The sequence below is a fragment of the Neophocaena asiaeorientalis genome, unplaced genomic scaffold, assembly GCF_003031525.2.
Source record: "Neophocaena asiaeorientalis asiaeorientalis breed wild unplaced genomic scaffold, Neophocaena_asiaeorientalis_V1.1 scaffold460, whole genome shotgun sequence".
Classification (NCBI taxonomy): Eukaryota; Metazoa; Chordata; class Mammalia; order Artiodactyla; family Phocoenidae; genus Neophocaena; species Neophocaena asiaeorientalis.
In genome coordinates, this window is record NW_020172461.1 from 467367 (window position 1) to 487400 (window position 20034).

The window sequence follows — 20034 nt, forward strand, 5'->3', positions numbered from 1 at the left end:
GAAGGCTGTGACTATAGAGGTAGAGGTTTATCATTCTTTGCCTCGTTTCACCTAAGAGCCTCATCAGCAGAGTCTATATTTGTGAATGGAGGGCAAGTCTAATTTCTACTGACTGAACTTTTATCTTAGTTTGGAAGGATACTTTATCACTTAGAAGCCAACACATTCCAGCCAGGAATTAGTGATCCATAAAAACAACTCATTTCTTCCTACTAGGCAGAGTGTTTGGGTATTAATCCCTCCATCCTTCTCCAGATAACACAGATTTCACAAACCTTCTATGCATCCTATGTATACAGGCACACTCAAAGGCATCACTTAAGCTCAGAGAATGGGGAAAGAGGGTTTTCTAACTTTCCAGGCTGACTCTCCATTAATGAGCTAACCTGTGGCCTCAGCTTTTCCTACTTCATCCTGTAAGGGGAGTGGGTTATGGATTCCACTTACATTGTCCACTTAGTTTACTTCTCCATCTTCCGTATCTGCATCTCATTCACCCCCAACACTTACCTCATAGTGCACTTACCAGCCATGTGCAACACGTTCCTGGCTATCATTTGGGAGGAATACTTCTGTGTGTAGACCAAGCTCAAGGAGATGCCTCTAGTTAGCCCCCAAACTCAGTGTCCAGAAATGGGCTTTTACATATCCTGCTGGGCGCTTGCAGCTGGTCAAAGCTCCCAGTGCACAACCTGCTAATGTGGAGTACCTACTGGGGCACAGTAGAGAAGCCCTGTCAAGATCTAGGTAGTGATCAGGATTATAACTTTGAGAATGACCTAAGTCTGCTGAAGCATTGGTTGTGTGCAGAGGCAGGAGCCGCAAGGGGACTTCGTTCAGGACAGTGGTAGAACTGGGGTCATCTTGTTACTGCTACTAGCCAGTCTCGAACTACAATCAAGTCACGAGCTGGATGTTTTGCTAAAAAATCATTAAAACTGATTATTCTCCTATCCATAATCTCACTTCCCTGGGGTCGTTAGTACATCAGTGATGTTGCTGGACCAACACCATTCTATTTGGAGAGATGTGCAGATGACTGCAGATGGTGGTATCAGGCACAAGAAAAATGCATAACTTGCCACTCCAGTGCTCTATCCCTGCATAGAAAGAGTGGTTAATTTTTCTCTAGTATCCTGTACTGTCACCATTCCACTGCTGGCTTTCAGAAGAACATGGTCAAAAGAAAAATCTCAACAGTACTACAATTTAACTCTTAATAGCCTTTGTCCATCCCATAGGAATGACTTTACACCCCAGACCTTACCTCTACCACAGTCTCAACAGTTCTCTTCTACTCAAGGTGACCTATAAAAATGGCTTTTATTAATACCCAGAATATAATGCTGAGAAACACTATTCTCTCACATCATAGACTATTATCTATTTTCTCATACATCTCTAATCATCATCTTAAAGGATCTGAGCCATGTAGTCACTTTGATACAACAGAGCAGCAACCTGATTCCCAAACCAGATGCAAAGCTTCATACAGTGGGTTTTCATATGCTGCATTCCTCATTTATCCTGGCATTATATTTTCCAAAGAAAAACAGGAATTTTCCAAAGAAAAACAGGAATGGGATTCTCCTTAGTTCCCTTGCGTGGGGGAACACAAGGTGATCTTCCTAACATTTCTGAAGAAATGTGGCCAACAACACAACCCTCTCAGCTTTAGAGTGACTGTAAGAAAGCAGCAAGGGGCTTCCCTGGTGGCGCAGTGGTTGAGAATCTGCCTTCCAATGCAGGGGACACGGGTTCGAACCCTGGTCTGGGAAGATCCCACATGCCACGGAGCAACTAGGCCCGTGAGCCACAACTATTGAGCCTGCGCGTCTGGAGCCTGTGCTCTGCAACAAGAGAGGCTGTGACAGTGAGAGGCCCGTGACATTTGAGAGAAGCTACTATTATACAGGCTATTTTCATCAGATTGGCTCATCAGTTACCAAGGAAACCAGTAGCTGGGGCCCTTCCATCACAACCCCTCAGGTTAATGACCAACATCTGAGCAGATACTGATGTTTCCCTATTATGAGCTAGCAGGTGGAGCCGTTTTGGCCTAAGCATTAGAACAATCACTAGGCGGGCTGGGGCGAGCACGCTGGTGGGCGTGGGGTGTGAGGGAAGTGGGGGCTGGTCTAGCGGGGGATGCACGAAGAGCAAGAGAACAGCCGTCCCGAGTGTCCTGACCACACACCCCACCCCTACACACCCTGCACGACCCTTACAATCTCCGTCCGCCCCTCTTCCGAGACACCCCCGGGGTCAGGTACATAGTGGCGCACCGCAACCAGATACCACAAATGCAATACACACAACAGCTGCTAAGAAGTGTCAAGAGTAAGCTAGGCCCTTGGCACACAGGGCAGGAAGAAGGCAAGAGTCTTCAGTTGCCCCCACTATGGCGGCATGAGCCAGGTGGATTTCCCATGGCATCTCGCTGCACACCCAGCCATCAGACTCATTTTGCAGCCTGGCCACCACGGTGGCCCAGTCCACAAGCTGATTCCCTGCCCTCAGGATAGCGAGGAAGTCTAGCAGTACAATACAGCGAGGTGGTGACCAGTAAGCAAAATACAAGCCTTAATAGCATTCTCAGATAACACCACCCCTACCTGTGGTTTCTGTCCTGGCCTGCAGAGTCCCCACAGCCGGCGCCAAATAATGGAGCCTTTCAATTAGCAAGGCATCAGCAGGGTTGGAAGGCAGGTGGAAATAACAGCGCTTATCTTTACCAGCCCATTCCTGAACTGCATGGCCAAGAAAGTGGGATTCCTTGGTCGCTATCGATGTCTATGGTGAGAAAGGAAGACAAGAAAGAGTACAGCCATTTTGAAAAAAAGACCAGACAACGGTCTTAGGCAAAACAGGTCTTGCAAGCTAGAGAACAAAGGCCAAGGGGTCCTGAGTACTACTGGACAAGGGTCTTACATGTCTGTATTAAACGGTCTTCAAAGAACACCCAGCCGTGAAAAGCAATCGCCAGCAGCCATGTTTGCCACTCCTCCGGGACACAGGAGACTACCATTTCTAGGGAGAACTGACCTCAGGTTAGCTCATCAGTTACCAAGGAAACCAGTAGCTGGGGCCCTTCCATCACAACCCCTCAGGTTAATGACCAACATCAACCTGTGCCGGGGCTCTCTTGCAGAAACTCCTCACGCACTCCTTTCCCCTCCCACAAGCGTTCCCTATTCCTGAGAGCCACCATGGAGCCTCCTGCTGCTGAACGAAGTTTCTCTGGAAACTGTCAGTGATCATGAGACAAACCCTCCCTTTTGTTATAAAAGCAACTCGCCCCTTCCACTAAGGAAGCTGCTTTTTTTCCTCCGCCCCCCACCCCAGCCTTCTCCCTTGTGCACAAGCTGTCTCTTTTAATAAAAATCTCTGCTTGCCTAAGAGTCTTGTGGAAGTGGTATCATTTCTGTGGTATTGCTGCCCAAGAATTTGGAAAGGGCCCGGTAACAGTTGGAGTCCTGTTTCTCTCCCACAGCTGTTCTAGGTCCTGAAGAGTGGTCTCTTGCGTTGCTCTACACATCATGGAAGCCTTCTGTAACGGCTTCCACCTGTTGTAAAGACACTGCAGACTTCAAAGAACTGTCATTCCAACGCACTGCGTCATGGCTCTGCCTCCTTCCACAGCTGGGCCCAGAAGAGCCAGGGTATTACATTTTGCCATCGCCAAATTAGATGCCAGTATCAGCCCTCATCACCAGTTGTAACAACTGAAAACGTCTCCAGACATTGCCAAACATGCCCTCGGGGACAAAACCGCCCTCACCGAGAACCAATGGATTAGGTCATAATAGCTTGCTTACTGGGCCACTCACTTGTGAGCCCAAGGCGCCTTTTAAAAAGTTCAACTACACTGAGTCTACCATGCTCACAGAAAAACCAGACCACAAGGAGAGTCACTGTGAGGTGCTTCTGTACCCAGTACCAGCTGACGTCCCAGCTGAGACTTATTCGCATCAGACAGGCAAGTGAAAGTGCCTACCACATGCCAGGTCAATCCCAGCCACCCAGTGGAGTGTGCTCCTGACGCCCTAGAGATGGTGAAACAGAGACAAGCCATTCCTTCTGTGCCCTGTGGGAATCCCTGGCTCACAGAATCTATGAGATGAGACATTGATTATTTTGGGTGATAGATTTTGGAGTCATTTGTTTCAAAGCTATAATACTGGGGACATCATGTTTGTTTGTATTGTGAGTGGATGTCTACAACAATAAACAAACAAGCCCTATTTATCAGATCAGATTGAGTATGAGTGTAAGATCCTTTAAGACTTCAGAGAGATCTAGGTGGTGTCTCAGAGCGTCTTTCAAACAAACAAAAAGCCTTCTGAGGATCTTACGGAATGCCTCACAGATTCTCTCCATTAAGTGACAGGGCTCTAAAACACCAACTTGCTGTCTCACTGGAGACTCATGGGTAGCCCAAAGTGAAAAAGGGTATATATCTGAAGAGATTTGTGGGTGTGCCTCTTATCCAATGGCATTCATTATAAACGGATATACAGCAAACCCAGTAAATGGTTACAGTAATTATATCAGTTTACACTGAAAGTAATAGCATACACAATAAAGAGGGCTTCAGATCCCCAAACTTTTCCAGAAAGGAAGCAGGATGAGAAGTCTACACGATGTAAGACAAGCACTTCTTGTGGGAAAGGAAGGATAACTTAAAAGGCAGAGCCAAGAAGCCAGAAAGGAGAAAAATCAGCCTTGGAGAATAACTCCCAGAGACTTAGAACTGAGCCCTAATCTGAACATTGACACCACCTGCCCTAATAGGGAGCCGAATTACAATAGGCCGGTGACTGCTATGTGCTTTCTGCTTTACCCCATTTTGAATGGGACTATTACAATATCTTATGCCTGCCTCACCATTGTATGTTGGGCGTAAAGGAACAAATAACCTCTCTATTTAGATTACAGGGCTTCACATTGAGAAGAATGGCACTCAAGGAGCAGTGCTAGAGGAACTGTGCCTGAGGAACTCCATCCACACCTTGATCTGACGGAGACGGTGAAACTCTGGACCTGGATTTTTGCCATAATAAGATGAGACTTTGGAAGGTTTTGAGAAGTGATGAATGTATTTTACATGTGAAAGGATGTGACGTTTTATGGACTGTAGCAGATTGTATTTTTAAAAGATGGCAGCAACATTTCCCTCATTTCACATATTTTAGGCCTTCTGAGGATCCTACGGAATGCCTCAGAGATTCTCTCCATTAAGTGACAGGGCTCTAAAACACCAACTTGCTGTCTCACTGGAGACTCATGGGTAGCCCAAAGTGAAAAAGGGTATATATCTGAAGAGATTTGTGGGTGTGCCTCTTATCCAATGGCATTCATTATAAACGGATATACAGCAAACCCAGTAAATGGTTACAGTAATTATATCAGTTTACACTGAAAGTAATAGCATACACAATAAAGAGGGCTTCAGATCCCCAAACTTTTCCAGAAAGGAAGCAGGATGAGAAGTCTACACGATGTAAGACAAGCACTTCTTGTGGGAAAGGAAGGATAACTTAAAAGGCAGAGCCAAGAAGCCAGAAAGGAGAAAAATCAGCCTTGGAGAATAACTCCCAGAGACTTAGAACTGAGCCCTAATCTGAACATTGACACCACCTGCCCTAATAGGGAGCCGAATTACAATAGGCCGGTGACTGCTATGTGCTTTCTGCTTTACCCCATTTTGAATGGGACTATTACAATATCTTATGCCTGCCTCACCATTGTATGTTGGGCGTAAAGGAACAAATAACCTCTCTATTTAGATTACAGGGCTTCACATTGAGAAGAATGGCACTCAAGGAGCAGTGCTAGAGGAACTGTGCCTGAGGAACTCCATCCACACCTTGATCTGACGGAGACGGTGAAACTCTGGACCTGGATTTTTGCCATAATAAGATGAGACTTTGGAAGGTTTTGAGAAGTGATGAATGTATTTTACATGTGAAAGGATGTGACGTTTTATGGACTGTAGCAGATTGTATTTTTAAAAGATGGCAGCAACATTTCCCTCATTTCACATATTTTTCTAGAATGTTGAAAATCCTCCAGTAAGAGATATATTGTCTAATTCGTCTCTCCTTGAACCTGAATGGGTTTGTGACATCTACAATACGTAAAAATGATACGGTGATTTCTGAGGCTTGGTCATAAAAGGTAATGCTGCTTCTGCCTTGCTGACCGAGCCATCATACGAGAAGTGCTATCACTCTGAGTATCACTCTTAGCCACTGTGCCACCAGGGAAGTCTGAGCAGATTACATCTAAAAGAAGTATCTTCCTTCTGACCTTTTCAAAGATAACAGGAAAATAAATAACATATAACTCAGACCTTCGAATCAAGTGGGGTCTTTTTCTTCATTAACAAGTTGACAGGAAAACTCAGGGATTAAGGAAAAATATTTTGGCTCTTGAGATACAGAACTTCACAGACTTTCACTGGTCACGAAGTTCAGCAAGTGGTTATTTTCACTGCCCTCATTAAGACTGGTTATTGATTAAAGGAATTGTTGATGCAAATACTTAGACCAGTCCATGCTTAGGGTACCATTGGTTCAATGGCCTTCAATTTTTTTTTAAAAAAATAAAGAATAAGTGGGACTTCCCTGGTGGTCCAGTGGGTAAGACTCCACACCCCCAATGCAGGGGACCTGGGTTTGATCCCTGGTTAGAGAACTAGATCCCGCATGCCGTGCTGCAACTAAGAAGTCCTCATGCAGCAACTAAAAGATCCCACATGCCGCGACAAAGATCCCACATGCCACAACTAAGAACCTGTGCAGCCAAAATAAATAAATATTAAAATAAATAAAGAATAAAAGTTGTTTAAAAAAGCTATTTTGGACTGACCTCTAGAGGGGAAACAAGGTCTCAATTTCTTCCAAAACCGCAAATTTGATTCTATTTGTTTGTGCTCCAGAGGAAAGAGATTCCAGGTGAGTAAGTGAAGACCAGTGAAACCACTGAATACTGGTATCCATTAATATATCAGTGTTCAGGGACTTCCCTGGTGGTCCAGTGGGTAAGACTGTGCACTCCCAATGCAGGGGGCCTGGGTTTGATCCCTGGTCGGGGAGCTAGATCCTGCATGCATGCCACAACTAAGAATCCACATGCCACTACTAAGAAGTCCACATGCCGCAACTAAAGGATCCCGCGTGTCACAGCAAAGATCCTGTGGCACAACTAAGACCCAGCACAGCCAAAATAAATAAACAAATATTAAAATATATACATATATAAATATATCAGTGTTCAAACCTAGATACTGGTATCCCTGAGGGTACATGATTACTATCCAGGGGCATGCAAGCCCATAGATTTTAAGAACACATTTTTAACATCCTCAGCATCGATAAACATCCCTGATGAAACTCATCAGCCAGAGAAGAGAGATGGAAGTTTGGCCCATCGCCATTCTCACATTTAGACTTTACATTTAGACTTTTACTTTGTAAAATAAAGTCCTTCTTACCCATTCCAAGCCTCAGCCTGGCGCACTGCCTCAGGGTGCAAAACCTCTGTGACACCAGAGGGACAATTCCAGAAGGCTTAGTTCTTCAGAATGATTCCTTTGATAGAAAAGCAGAGGGGACTTTAATAAGATGTTTATGCTTTATCAGTTACATCCTCTCTCCTGTATCAACATCTTTCTTTTTATTGGCTAGTTTTGATCAACGTTAAATGTGCTTAATTTTCATTTTATCCTAAACATGACTACTCCTCAGCCCTATGACCACTTGTTAGTATTATTTTGCTGCTGGCATTCTGTTCACACCCAAACTTCTTCAACGTTCTCTGGATTATCTGTCCCTATTTCTTCACATGCACCTCATTCCTCCAATTGCCATAATTTGCCTTCAACCTCCCTGTTCTCTTAAAACTGCTCAGCCAAAGTTTATAATAAACTATCAATACATGTTACTGAGATCAGAGATCACTGTCAGGCAGCCTCAGCTGACATCTCAGAAGCATCGGACACTTGTTACCACGCCCTCCATCTTAAGGTCTGACGCTCATCTGGTCTCCGTGTCACCTCCACCCTCTGCTTTTCTGCCCCTCCTCCTCTCCTTCCTTTGTTGGCTGCTCCCTCTCATCTTAGGGAATTGGTGTTCCTCAAAATTCCGTGCTAGTCCCACACTTCATCCCCTCTGCACATACACTCTCAACCTCCCAAATAGTTCCAAATGTCCTCTCTATGATTGTGACCTCCATATGCATGTCTTTCCCCAGAATCTTATCTCCAAACATTAGATCCATATTTCTACATGCTAGAATATCTAGAATATCTCCACTTCACGTGTTCAAAATTGAATCCATATTTTCCAAACTTTCTCGCCCTTCTATGTTCCTTGTGTGAATGGGCCCCAATCATTCTGCAGCCCAAGAGAGAGACATGGACATTATCATTGAGTTCTCAACTTCCTCAAAGCCCATAGCCAATAAATCATCACAGATTGTTCTTCTGACATCATACTCATGGCCACCCATCATCTGTACAACAGCCTTTCTACATGAAGGGATATGCCTACCTTATGAATCCTATTTCTTTCATTGCAGTTGTTTGAAAATATATTCACAGACTGTCTCATACTCTTTCCTGTCCCTTCCCTTGACTATGTGCTTGATGTAGTAACTTCCCTCTAATCAATACACAACACAGGTTGAAGTGACGGTGTGTAACTTATAAGACTCTGTCATAAAACAATTTACTGCCTTCTCCACTTCTGGTTTTCATCACTCACTTTGGTAGAAGCCAGCTGTTGTGAGGACACATCACAGGGCTTAGTGGAGGGGCTCAGGTGACTGTGATGAGGAACTGAGGCTTCCTGCCAGTGGTCATGTGAATGACCCATGTTAGAAGCAGATCCTCCAACCCAAGTCAAGCCTTCAGGTGACTGCAGGCCAGCTGACATCTTGACCGCCACCTCATGAGAGATCCTGAGCCCACTGAAAGCGCTCTCAAATTCTTGATTCATAAAACTGTTAGGTAATAAACTAGTGGTTAACGCCACTAAGTTTTAGGTTATTAATTATGCATCAATAGAACACTAATTTACCAATGTAGGAGACCCAATGCAAATTTCTAGCCTCCTTTGCAGATAGAATGCAGGCACTTGAATAAGACTTTGCCAATCTGAAGCACCTGTGTGCCATTTTGATCCAGAGTGAAAAATGAGAAGATATAGGCTCTGTGTGGCGATTCCATGTTTGCTGGCTGAAGTAGTGGTTTCCCATGGTGCCAAGTTCAAGTTTCCAGGAAAGAAATGGCATCAAAAAATGGCATTTCCTTTCAGTTCTTACTGGAATATCGGCAAAAACAAACAGAATTAACGAAACTATTCATGTGCCTTTTGGAATTTATGGGTGACTGAAGGTTTAAAGGCACTTTGCACCTCTTTAAAAGCAAAAGAGTGAAGTAAGCCAGAAAGAGAAAAACAAATATCGTATATTAACGCATATATGTGGAATCTAGAAAAATGGTACAGGTGAACCTATTTGCAGGGCAGGAATAGAGACGTAGACATAGAGAACAGATGTGTGGACATGGTGGAGGGGGAAGGGAAGGGTGGGATAAACTGGGAGATTAGGATTGATGTATATACACTACCATGTGTAAAACAGATAGCTAGGGGAAACCTGCTGTTTGGCACAGGGAGCTCAGCTCGGTGCTCTGTGATGACCTAGGTGGAGGGGTGGGAGGGAGGTCCAAGAGGGAGGGGATATTTGTAGACATATACCTGATTCACTTCATTGTACAGCAGAAACTAACACAACATTTTAAAGCAATTATACTCCAATAAAAAAATAAGAAAATAAAAGCAAAAGTAAGATTCAGCGGACTTCCCTGCCGGTCCAGCAGTTAAGACTGTGGTTCCACTGCAGTGGGCAAGGGTGTGATCCCTGCTCAGGGAGCTAAGATCCCATGTGCCGCGCACAGCCAAAAAAAAAAGTTAAGACTGAGCACTTAATATATAGATTAAACTACCCCCACAAAGCAAAATAAAACAAATGCAAAGCTTGTCATGTTATAACATAAATAGTAAAATTTGCAAATATAGCAATTATCCTAAGATAATAAATACTAATTATTATAAATTAAAATTCTTTCTATTCAAAACTACAGTTTCTTATTGTTGATAAAAATCTGCCAAAATGACTCAATATATTGTTTAATGGAAGCAGACAAAAAAGTCTTTGAACTGAGTAAATATTTACAAGATTGAGGCCACTAATAAGCGCAGTCAGCCCTCCAAATACATGGGTTCAACCACTACAGGTTGAAAATATTTGAAAAAAAAAATTCCAGAAAGTTCCAAAAAACAAAGCTTGAATTTGCCATGTGCCAGCAACTATTTATAGCAATTACATTGTATTCGGTATTATAAGTAATCTAGAGGTGATTTAAAGTATATGGGAGATGTATGTAGGTTATATGCAAATACTATACCATCTTATATAAGGAACTTGAAGATCCACACGGTATCCATGGAGGTCCTGGAACCTCTCCCACTCGGGTACTGAGGGAGGACTGTAGATGAGACATACTGTGGAAGCTTAATTCTCCTTTTTGACTTCCTGAGTTTTCTGATGAGCTGATTAATACAAAGAAAGCATTTACTAATTTTCATGTCTTAACTTCCAGTATGACAATGTCCCAGGCACAGCAGTTGTGTACTTTGCTTCTCATATCGACCCTGGTACTTTGTGTTTATTTTGGGGTTTTTTTTTTTTCTCCTTTTTGTTGTTTTTGGCCACATCCAGCGGCTTGTGGGATCAGGGACTGAATCCGAGTCACAGCAGTGAAGGCGCAGAGTCCAAACCACTGGAACACCAGGGAATTCCCTGAGCCTGGTACTTTGGAAGCAGTCCTTCAAAGTCTGGCTAGAGTCCTCATTGCTCAGAAAGTCTTTCCATCTCCATTTTCTGCACCAAACAGGTCTCCAACAATTCTAGCTGCTGGTCAGTCCAATGAGGATTATCATCCCTCTTTGCTGAAAAAGTTGAAGATCTGCTAGATTACCGCATGGAGAAAGAGGTGGCCTGAGCTATTTGCAACTGGCTGCTCCTGGAGGAACCTGAAAACCTTCTTGTCCTTCAGGCAGGAAAACAATGGAAAGATTCTTCCATTAGGTGCAGAACTTGTGAGGCTCTCCTGCTTTGGCAGGCCGTGGTTCGGGGCTGGTCACAGCTAAGGGTGCAGACAGGCCTGGGGAACATCATCCTGGGTGACCTCAGTGAGGAGGGTGGCAGGCCCCGGTGAGCCTGGTGATGCAGGTGTCTGGCTGTGGGAGCTGTATCCAGCTGCTCTGAGTACCTGCCTGCAAATGAGATTCTTAAATAGTACAAGGTTGTCAATTCTGTACTTATGCCAATGTTGTTTCCAAGTTTTTCCAATTTCTCTTCAATTTATTGGCAACAGATAATGTCGCCACTTCAACGTTTCTTTTATTACGCTGGAAATTAAACATTCATGGAAAAGGACAGAGTATAAATCCAATAGGGTGTACTCATCCAAATGAGACCCAAGGTTGAAATAAAATCTGAGTCTCAATCTGTGTCTTTTTAAATTCTAATAAGAGTACTTAGACATTTGACATTTTACTGTATGTTCATGCTTTGTAATGCACCAAAATACAACTAGCCTCGCCTCTCTCCATGTCCCCTTTAAGGGGCTAAGACATTAGATTTGAATTCTTCCACATGACTTTATAGGAGTCATAGTTCATGTTTCCAGACATACTCTACGGATAAGAGTGGCATAAATGTTAACACCAAGGGCTAATTCATACCATTCTCTTCCTTCTGTCACCAAAAGTGTGCTCACCACATATATATGTGACAAAGTGCTTGGCAATGTGGATTCCAGGAAAGTGAGGCAGGGATGGTGACTGCCCTCCAGGGAGCAGGGAAGACAGACTTTAGAGGCAGGATTAGGATGAGGGAAGCATCACGTGCTCAGTGCAGCTGAGGGCCAGTGCTCAGAGCTGATGAAGAGGAGGGCCTGGCAGCAGCAGAAGGCTCCACTCTGACAAAAATCTGGGGCTCCTCAATTTAAATGACATCAGATTTTCATTTCCTCTTCTAAAAAACGGAGACAACTCAAGTAGTCGTCACACAGGCAAATGTAAAGATTAAATGAAGTTTGCAAATTATAGTCTGAGAATCTGAATTTAGTGAACATAGCTGCCTTTAGCATTAATGTGACATATAGTAACTTGTAGAGTCCATGATCAGCCCCGCTAAAAGAGGCTTTGACTGCCGCTCCCTTAACACTGTAAGGGGTCTGCGTGTTGAGGCCCCAAATGCAAACTGCAGGAGAGGGGTTGCCTTCTGGACTGCGAAGGAGCAAAGCCCAAGTTTCCAGGCCTAGAGCAGTGTCTGGTACATTAAGGAGAGAAATCCTACAGCACTTGAAACATTTGCAGAGAACCAGCATCGAGGAAAAATGGCTGCTCTGTATAAATGTATAGTATAAATGAGATAAACAGTCCCTTCCCTCATCCTCAGTCTCAGGCCACCTCTGGTGATATTATTTTAAGACAAAGGTGTTTTTAAATGTTATGGGGACCAGGAAATGGGTTATAACATGTACATGGGGCAGAGGGTGACGAAATGGGCCATTCCTATACTTTTAGCTATGGAAAGTCACAACGTTACTTCGAAAGCTATTTCCTGGCCATTTGGGTAAAGAAAGGGAGGGCTTCCCTCAAGCATGGAATGTAAGAAAGCACCAAATCTAAGTGATCAAGATAAATCATATTTTAACGCAATATATAAAAATGAAAATGCCACAACACACATGCTGAAGAAAATGTCAAAATTTTAAATAAAGACAGAAATGACCCTGCATTGGGATGATGCTGACAGTCTTACAGAGGAAGGCTTCACGTTGCCAGTGAATTTGGGTAATTTCTGTTTAGTCTACAAAATTCTTACCAGAGAAAATGAGAAGATCAGACCTGGTAAATGTCCTCAGCTGCTTGTACAGGACACTAGTGACTCTTCTTTCTTCACTACAGTCAAGCTGGAGTCCTGAGAAAGGTGTTTCAGACACTCGAGTTAAATAAAAATTATTTAAGACTGTCACAGAGTCACAAGCAATTGTCAAACACTGCAGTTCTCTCAAACAAGTAAAGAAGTAGTCTTGAAAATATTAATAAGTTTGCTTCCATTAAAGCTAGGAAAGTAAAATTATATTAAATTCTTGTTTTAGTATAAAGAAACTATAGTTCACGTTATAACATGTACATGGGGCAGAGGGTGACGAACTGGGCCATTCCTATAGTTTTAGCTATGGAAGGTCACAACGTTACTTCGAAAGCTATTTCCTGGCTATTTGGGTAAAGAAAGGGAGGGCTTCCCTCAAGCATGGAATGTAAGAAAGCACCAAATCTAAGTGATCAAGATAAATCATATTTTAACGCAATATATAAAAATGAAAATGCCACAACACACATGCTGAAGAAAATGTCAAAATTTTAAATAAAGACAGAAATGACCCTGCATTGGGATGATGCTGACAGTCTTACAGAGGAAGGCTTCACGTTGCCAGTGAATTTGGGTAATTTCTGTTTAGTCTACAAAATTCTTACCAGAGAAAATGAGAAGATCAGACCTGGTAAATGTCCTCAGCTGCTTGTACAGGACACTAGTGACTCTTCTTTCTTCACTACAGTCAAGCTGGAGTCCTGAGAAAGGTGTTTCAGACACTCGAGTTAAATAAAAATTATTTAAGACTGTCACAGAGTCACAAGCAATTGTCAAACACTGCAGTTCTCTCAAACAAGTAAAGAAGTAGTCTTGAAAATATTAATAAGTTTGCTTCCATTAAAGCTAGGAAAGTAAAATTATATTAAATTCTTGTTTTAGTATAAAGAAACTATAGTTCAATAAAATGCTATGTTTTAATACCCATATATTTTAATATCCTACCTTCAATATTTAAATATTTTCAGAAAGTATAAAAAATTGTAAAATATTTAAATCAAGCAATATAAGTTTAATTTAAAAATATAAAAATAAAATGCTGTGAGTTCTTTTTGTTGTTTTCTGCGGTACGCGGGGCTCTCACTGTTGTGGCCTCTCTTGTTTGTGGAGCACAGGCTCCGGACGCGCAGGCCCAGCGGCCATGGCTCAAGGGCCCAGCTGCTCCGCGGCATTTGGGATTCTCCCGGACCCCGTCACGAACGCGTGTCCCCTGCATCGGCAGGCGGACTCTCAACCCCTGCGCCACCAGGGAAGCCCCCTGTACGTTTTTTAATGTTCCTACCTTTCAGTTATTCAGCACTTCCTCGCCCACGTTAACGCTGTATTCCTGAAAGACACCATGAAGTCCCAGAGCATCTACAGGGGCGCTCAGCTCCCGCGACCTCGGCCCCGGTGGTGGCCGCGCTCCGACTCACCCCAAGGGTGAGTGATACTCCCCAACAACAAGGGGAGTGATACTCCCCAACAACGTCCGGGCGCCACATCGCCACCGCCGCGTTCCCCTTTCTCTGAGCCGTCGCAGCATAGCGCCAGAAACGAGCCCGAATCTGTAAAATCGGCACCAACTCGCTTCCCAGCTTCAAACCCCTAGGGGAGTGATACTCCCCAACACCGTGCGGGCGCCCAATCGCCGCCGCCGCGTTCCCCTTTCTCTGAGCCGTCGCAGCATAGCGCCAGAAACGAGCCCGAATCTGTAAAATCGGTACCAACTCGCTTCCCAGCTTCAAACCCCTCAGAAAACGGTTTCTTTCCCAAAAATGGCCTCGCTCAAGTTTCTGTGCGAAAATAAAACACAAAACTCAGGGAGAAAGCCCGAAAATGCAAGGTTCCAGCTTCCAACCAGACAAAATTGTCACTGGCGCGACCGCGACAAGGCTCCCACTTGAGAACTCAGCATCGCGAAGACAAAAGTTTTTTCTCACTATTAAATCAGTTTAAAGATGCTCCGTGAGGATGCAACTCAACTTTTTCTCGCGCTGCCCAAACCGCGTAAAGTGCAAACTCTCATAAGTCAGCGTTTCCCTAGCCGAACCGATCAAAAGACATCCGGCGCCCATTAGCCGCCGCCTAGAGAAGCGCACTGTCCCGGGTTCCAGGGAAGGAACCTGCCCGCTAATTATTTAGTGGTGCCCGAGCGCCCCCTCGCGGCCATCCCGTGAATCACTGAAATTCTCAATGGCCCAGATCTATTTGCTAGTGGCAGGAGTGATACTCAGCTCCATCCCTGCTCGCCCTCTTGGCTGGAATTTGCCTTGGATCCATAGCCTACAGAACAGGGAACTCTTCATACCTTTGAGACAGATGAAGAAGATCCCGTTTCAGTCATGCCTAGAGGACAGAACCGACTTCACATTTCCTTGGAAAACAGGGAATATCACAGAAATCCTGACGACTCAAGGCACCGGCTACCACCATCTGACGCTCCAGCAGATGGTAACTTCTTCAGCAAGGAGGAAAGACAAGCTGCTTGGAACAACACCCTACTCCATAAACTACTCTCTAGCCTTGATCACGCCTTGGAACTACTGCATGAGCAAGTGGAAAATGACAACCTGGATTGTCCATATTTGGAAATTGTTGTCCCTAAATATTTCCAAAGAATCCATCTCTATCTGAAGGAAAAGGAATACAGCCCCTGTGCCTGGGAGGTTATCAGAGGAGAAATTAAAGTGTTCCTTTCTCTCATGTAATAATTCTCCAATTACTGTCAACAAATAAAGAAGAAAGGTACACCTGTGACATTTCTAATCAAATGATTATTGTCTGTTTAGTCCTCTAAAGGTACGTCCACTCATATTGCTGCACATGTTGAAAAATATCTGAAGTGTCACGAGTTTACAAAAATATATTTACAAAGAAGAACACAATCTATTTTCTTATACAAGTAATTTTACAATGTGCTTTCTAAAATCTGTTTAACTTCTTGGAGGGTATTTGGATCCCCAACTATGATGTTTATTTTAAAATGGAAAGGTTGTTAGCATAGTACGCTGTTCAAGACATTTGTCAGTTAATTTCATGTTAGCTGCTGTCACAGAGAAACAGGAAGATGTCAGTAATTGGGTCATAATAGAAATTTATCTTTCCATCCTTAAGAGAAAAATGCAGGCATTCCTAATCAGATGAATTTTCTAGTTGACTTCCTCTAAACAGTGATGTAGGGACATGGGTGCCCTCTATTGTGTGGCGTTGCTCTATTCAACGTGTGATTTCCGGTTTGTGGTGTGTGAATCTATTCCACTCAGTGGTAAAGGAAAAAGTATGGGGATTACATGGGATGTTTTCAAGGGCCAAGACAGTATAGGGCAATATCACCTCTGCTCACATTAGTTGGCCTGAATCTATGATCATGGGAATCTAAGTGCAAAGAAGTTATTGGGCGACTAATGGAAGAGGAGACAAGTTCAATGAATAAGACTACTTTTCATTTTTATACTATTTGCACTAATGACATTCTAGAGAAAAGAAACCAAAACAATGTTCTTGCTTCCACTCACATTATAAAAAAAATGTGACTTGGGGTCAGACTCCACAACTTTAACTTAGGTATGATGACATGGATGTCACTCATCAGAGTTCACAGCGTGATTGACTCTTTGAAAGAAGCATTCAAGTTGATTCCCAAAGGCATAGACTAACAAGGAGAATATCCGCAAGTGTAGACACAAGTTGTTTCCTTTTTGCCTGAGAGAGACAAGAAAAGGAGGGCCACGTAGCTCCTTGAAAGTACTTGAGGATGACTGAACTAAATAAAAATGGAGAGTGGGTCTTCCATTCATGTCCAGGCCCGTGATTCTCATCCTTATCTGCTAAATACTGAAAATGCGAACTTGAAGAGCGCTGCAAAGACTTTTAAAAAATACCTCACACAATATTCCATTGTAACTTCACTTGTAGAACCACAAAGGATTCTAAAGTATCTGTAGATTATTGTCCTCTCACATCATATCTATCAAATATATCTATGAAATATATGATTGAGCTCCTGAAATGATAGGGACTGGACTAGCTGTCTAGGCAACGGGGTTGGGTAAGATGCTGTCTCTCCCTTTAGGTATTTTACACACTCCTGGAAGGTATTCTGAGGACACAATAGGTCAGGACATGTCTTACTATTTGGGCATCTTCAACAAAATAGCATAGACTGGGTAGTTTGTAAAGAGCAGAAATTACTCACAGTTCCATAGTCTGGAAATCCAAGATCTGGGTGTCAGCGTGGTCCAGTTCTGCTGAAAGCCTGCTTCCAGGTCACACACTGTCCACTTCTCCTTGGCAGAGACTGGGGGATTTATCTGAGACCTCTTTTAAAAGGGCACTAATTCCAATTGTGAGGCCTCCATCCTCATGACCTAATCACCTCCCAAAGGGCCCACCACCTAACACCATCACTTTGGGGATTAGGACTTTAATGAATCTTGCGGGGTACCAAACCTTAAGAACATAAAGTTCTTTAAAGGCTACACGCCTGTCATTTAGAAGTAAGAATATATTCATGCTGAGTAAATAAAGATGAAAGGGCAGGTTAGCAGGAAAAAAAGAGCAGACCAAGGACTCAGAATCCAAACTCATGGTTTTGGACCTGAAGTCATGCTTTAGTTATTACCAGCCAAATTTTGGAAATCAAACCGAAAGGAGCCCACTCTCCCATGGAACGGAACGAAGATACAGGATGCAACAGATCATTCATCATTCTTTGTGAAGAGTCTCCAAAGATTCTCAGGAGAAACGTAGTAATTGCCACATCAATAAAGATCCACTAAGGAGTAATATGTGTCTGGTTACTGTGAGCTGTGAGATTCAGGGAGAGTCTGAGTTCAGACAGGTGGCTCTGTATATGACACCAGGCTAGTTCTTTTCTATTATAACCTAGTAGAGGGCAAATTAGAGATGAGGCCATCCTCATGAGTTTAATATAGTGCCAGGCACAGGCTGAAAACTGTGCTGCAACTTGAATGCCCAGAGCCATATGCACCTTAAAGGAAACATAATCCTAGTGGTTTTAGCAATAAACTCAGTAGGCATGACTGATACCAGTAAGGGAAGAGGGGAAATATTAGCCATTTCGATTATAATCCAGCAAATATGGCCCTGATGAGGCAAAATAGCTTGGTCATTTGCAAATGCCTTCCAGTAGGAGGAGAAAATCTAAGAAATTGCTTTAGTTAAAACTACCTGTTGAGTGATTACACTGGGCCTGGTGCCCATGATACCGCAGAGAATAAGACAGAGTCCAGTTACTACAGAGCTGACTTGCCAAAGATGGTCACATACGTATTGTTTGACGATGGGAATGTAGAGGGCTGAAGCAACATAACTTCCACTGCAAAATAAAAAGTATTGAAGAAGATTGGAGCTGAAAGTTAATTCTTTCCACGACATAATATTTATTCAGTTCTAAATTAATTCTGAAGATGGTTTCCTTTGGTTTGAAAAGGATAGACTTGGATTGGCACCTCTAAAAGTCCTTAAGGAAATTTGAAATTTAATGCAAAAATAGAGAGAAAGATTCAAATTGATGATGACTGCTAAATCATGCATTCACACTGGGGATGCTAACTGCTTCCATGGGTACAAACATTAGTTTTTAGGGGTATGACAAATTTTGCTATTACAATGCTGTGGCACTCCAAAGCTTAACCCTATACAACAAAATCTTATTCCTTAGTATTCATTTTTGTCTTTGGGCTTTCTTGTGTATCACACATACAAGAAGCGTTGACACTGAGTTCATGGAAGATAAACAAACTGCATAAACGATCAGTGCTCCACACTATGCTAACTCGATGGCTCACTGGAGGACCTTCTCTCCATCATTTGCTTGATCTCAAAGTAATATTGTGAGAGGTGGCCTTCACTTACTTCTGAGCTCCCATTGGCTGTCTTGTGGATGTTGCTTATGTTTGAGTCTCAGTATGATTTGCGCTATGGGAATTAAATACAAATAGAAAATTGTATTTGCATATTAAATACAAAAAAGGTTATATTTTATCATTTAATTCTACTAAAGTTGTTCAACACATTCATAACTACAGCTAGTGCTTAACAGAAAAAAATGTTTACAATATCTAGATGAATATCTAGCAGCAGTGAAAGTAAAAATTATTTTCTGAAAAAAAATTATTGTATGATATGAAGCAAAATTAAAAGTTAAGTATCTAAAAATAAATATTAAGAAAATAATTTCAAAATTTCAATGATTTTGAGCAGTTTTGAATGATTTTTAAGTATATCTATACCTTGGTAGGACTATAATGTTTATAAATTTTATTTGAATATGTAGTTTGCTACATTCCTGTTTATATAAGTAAATATAGTAATTAAAAGTCACTGTGAAAACTTACTTGTAAAGTTAAATTAAAATTCAATAGCTTATCAATCAGTGTGATACACCACATCAGCAATTGAAGAATAAAAACCATTAGATCATCTCAATAGATACAGAAAAATCTTTTGACAAAATTCAACACCCATTTATGAAGAAAACTCTCCACAAAGTGCGCATAGATGGAACCTACCTCAACATAACAAAGACCATATACAACAAACCCACAGCAAATATCATTCTCAATAGTGAAAAACTGAAAGCATTTCCTCTAAGATCAGGAACAAGACAAGGATTTCCACTCTCACCACTATTATTCAACATAACCTTGGAAGTCCTAGCCACAGCAATCAGAGAAGAATAAGAAATAAAAGGAATCCAAATTAGAAAAGAAGTAAAACCGTCACTGTTTGCAGATGACATGACACTATACAGAGAAAATCCTAAAGATGCTACTAGAAAACTACTAGAGCTCATCCATGAATTTGGTAAAGTTGCAGGATACAAACTTAATACACAGAAATCTCTTGCATTCATATACATTAACAGTGAAAGATTAGAAAGAGAAATCAAGAAAACAATCCCATTTACCATCAGATCAAAAACAATAAAACACCTAGGAATAAATCTACCTAAGGAGGCAGAAGATTTGTACTCAGAAAACTATAAGACACTGATGAAAGAAATCAAAGATGACC

At 42.4% G+C, this 20034-nt stretch overlaps 1 protein-coding gene and 2 long non-coding RNA genes across 3 annotated transcripts in view; 1 reads left to right on the plus strand and 2 right to left on the minus strand.

The window, feature by feature from the left end:
* Nucleotides 1-7498: 7498 nt before the first annotated feature.
* On the minus strand, nucleotides 7499-13061 carry LOC112395031 (uncharacterized). Its single transcript, XR_003002283.1, has 4 exons — nucleotides 12964-13061; nucleotides 10475-11345; nucleotides 8769-9006; nucleotides 7499-7595 (listed from the first exon to the last, which is right to left on the minus strand). It is a non-coding gene; the product is annotated as an uncharacterized LOC112395031 (long non-coding RNA).
* Nucleotides 13062-15189: 2128 nt separating this feature from the next.
* LOC112395028 (interferon alpha-8-like) lies at nucleotides 15190-15704 on the plus strand. The gene is given in 2 exon segments (XM_024738074.1): nucleotides 15190-15445; nucleotides 15448-15704. Coding segments are annotated over 2 exon segments (513 nt in total).
* Nucleotides 15705-16762: 1058 nt separating this feature from the next.
* The window catches only part of LOC112395032 (uncharacterized), a 16093-nt gene continuing 12821 nt past the window's right edge, over nucleotides 16763-20034 (minus strand). Inside the window, exons 2-3 of the long non-coding RNA XR_003002284.1 lie at nucleotides 18874-18936; nucleotides 16763-18334 (exon numbers count right to left, since the gene is read on the minus strand). This is a non-coding gene — a long non-coding RNA (uncharacterized LOC112395032). The remainder of the gene's footprint in view (nucleotides 18335-18873; nucleotides 18937-20034) is intronic.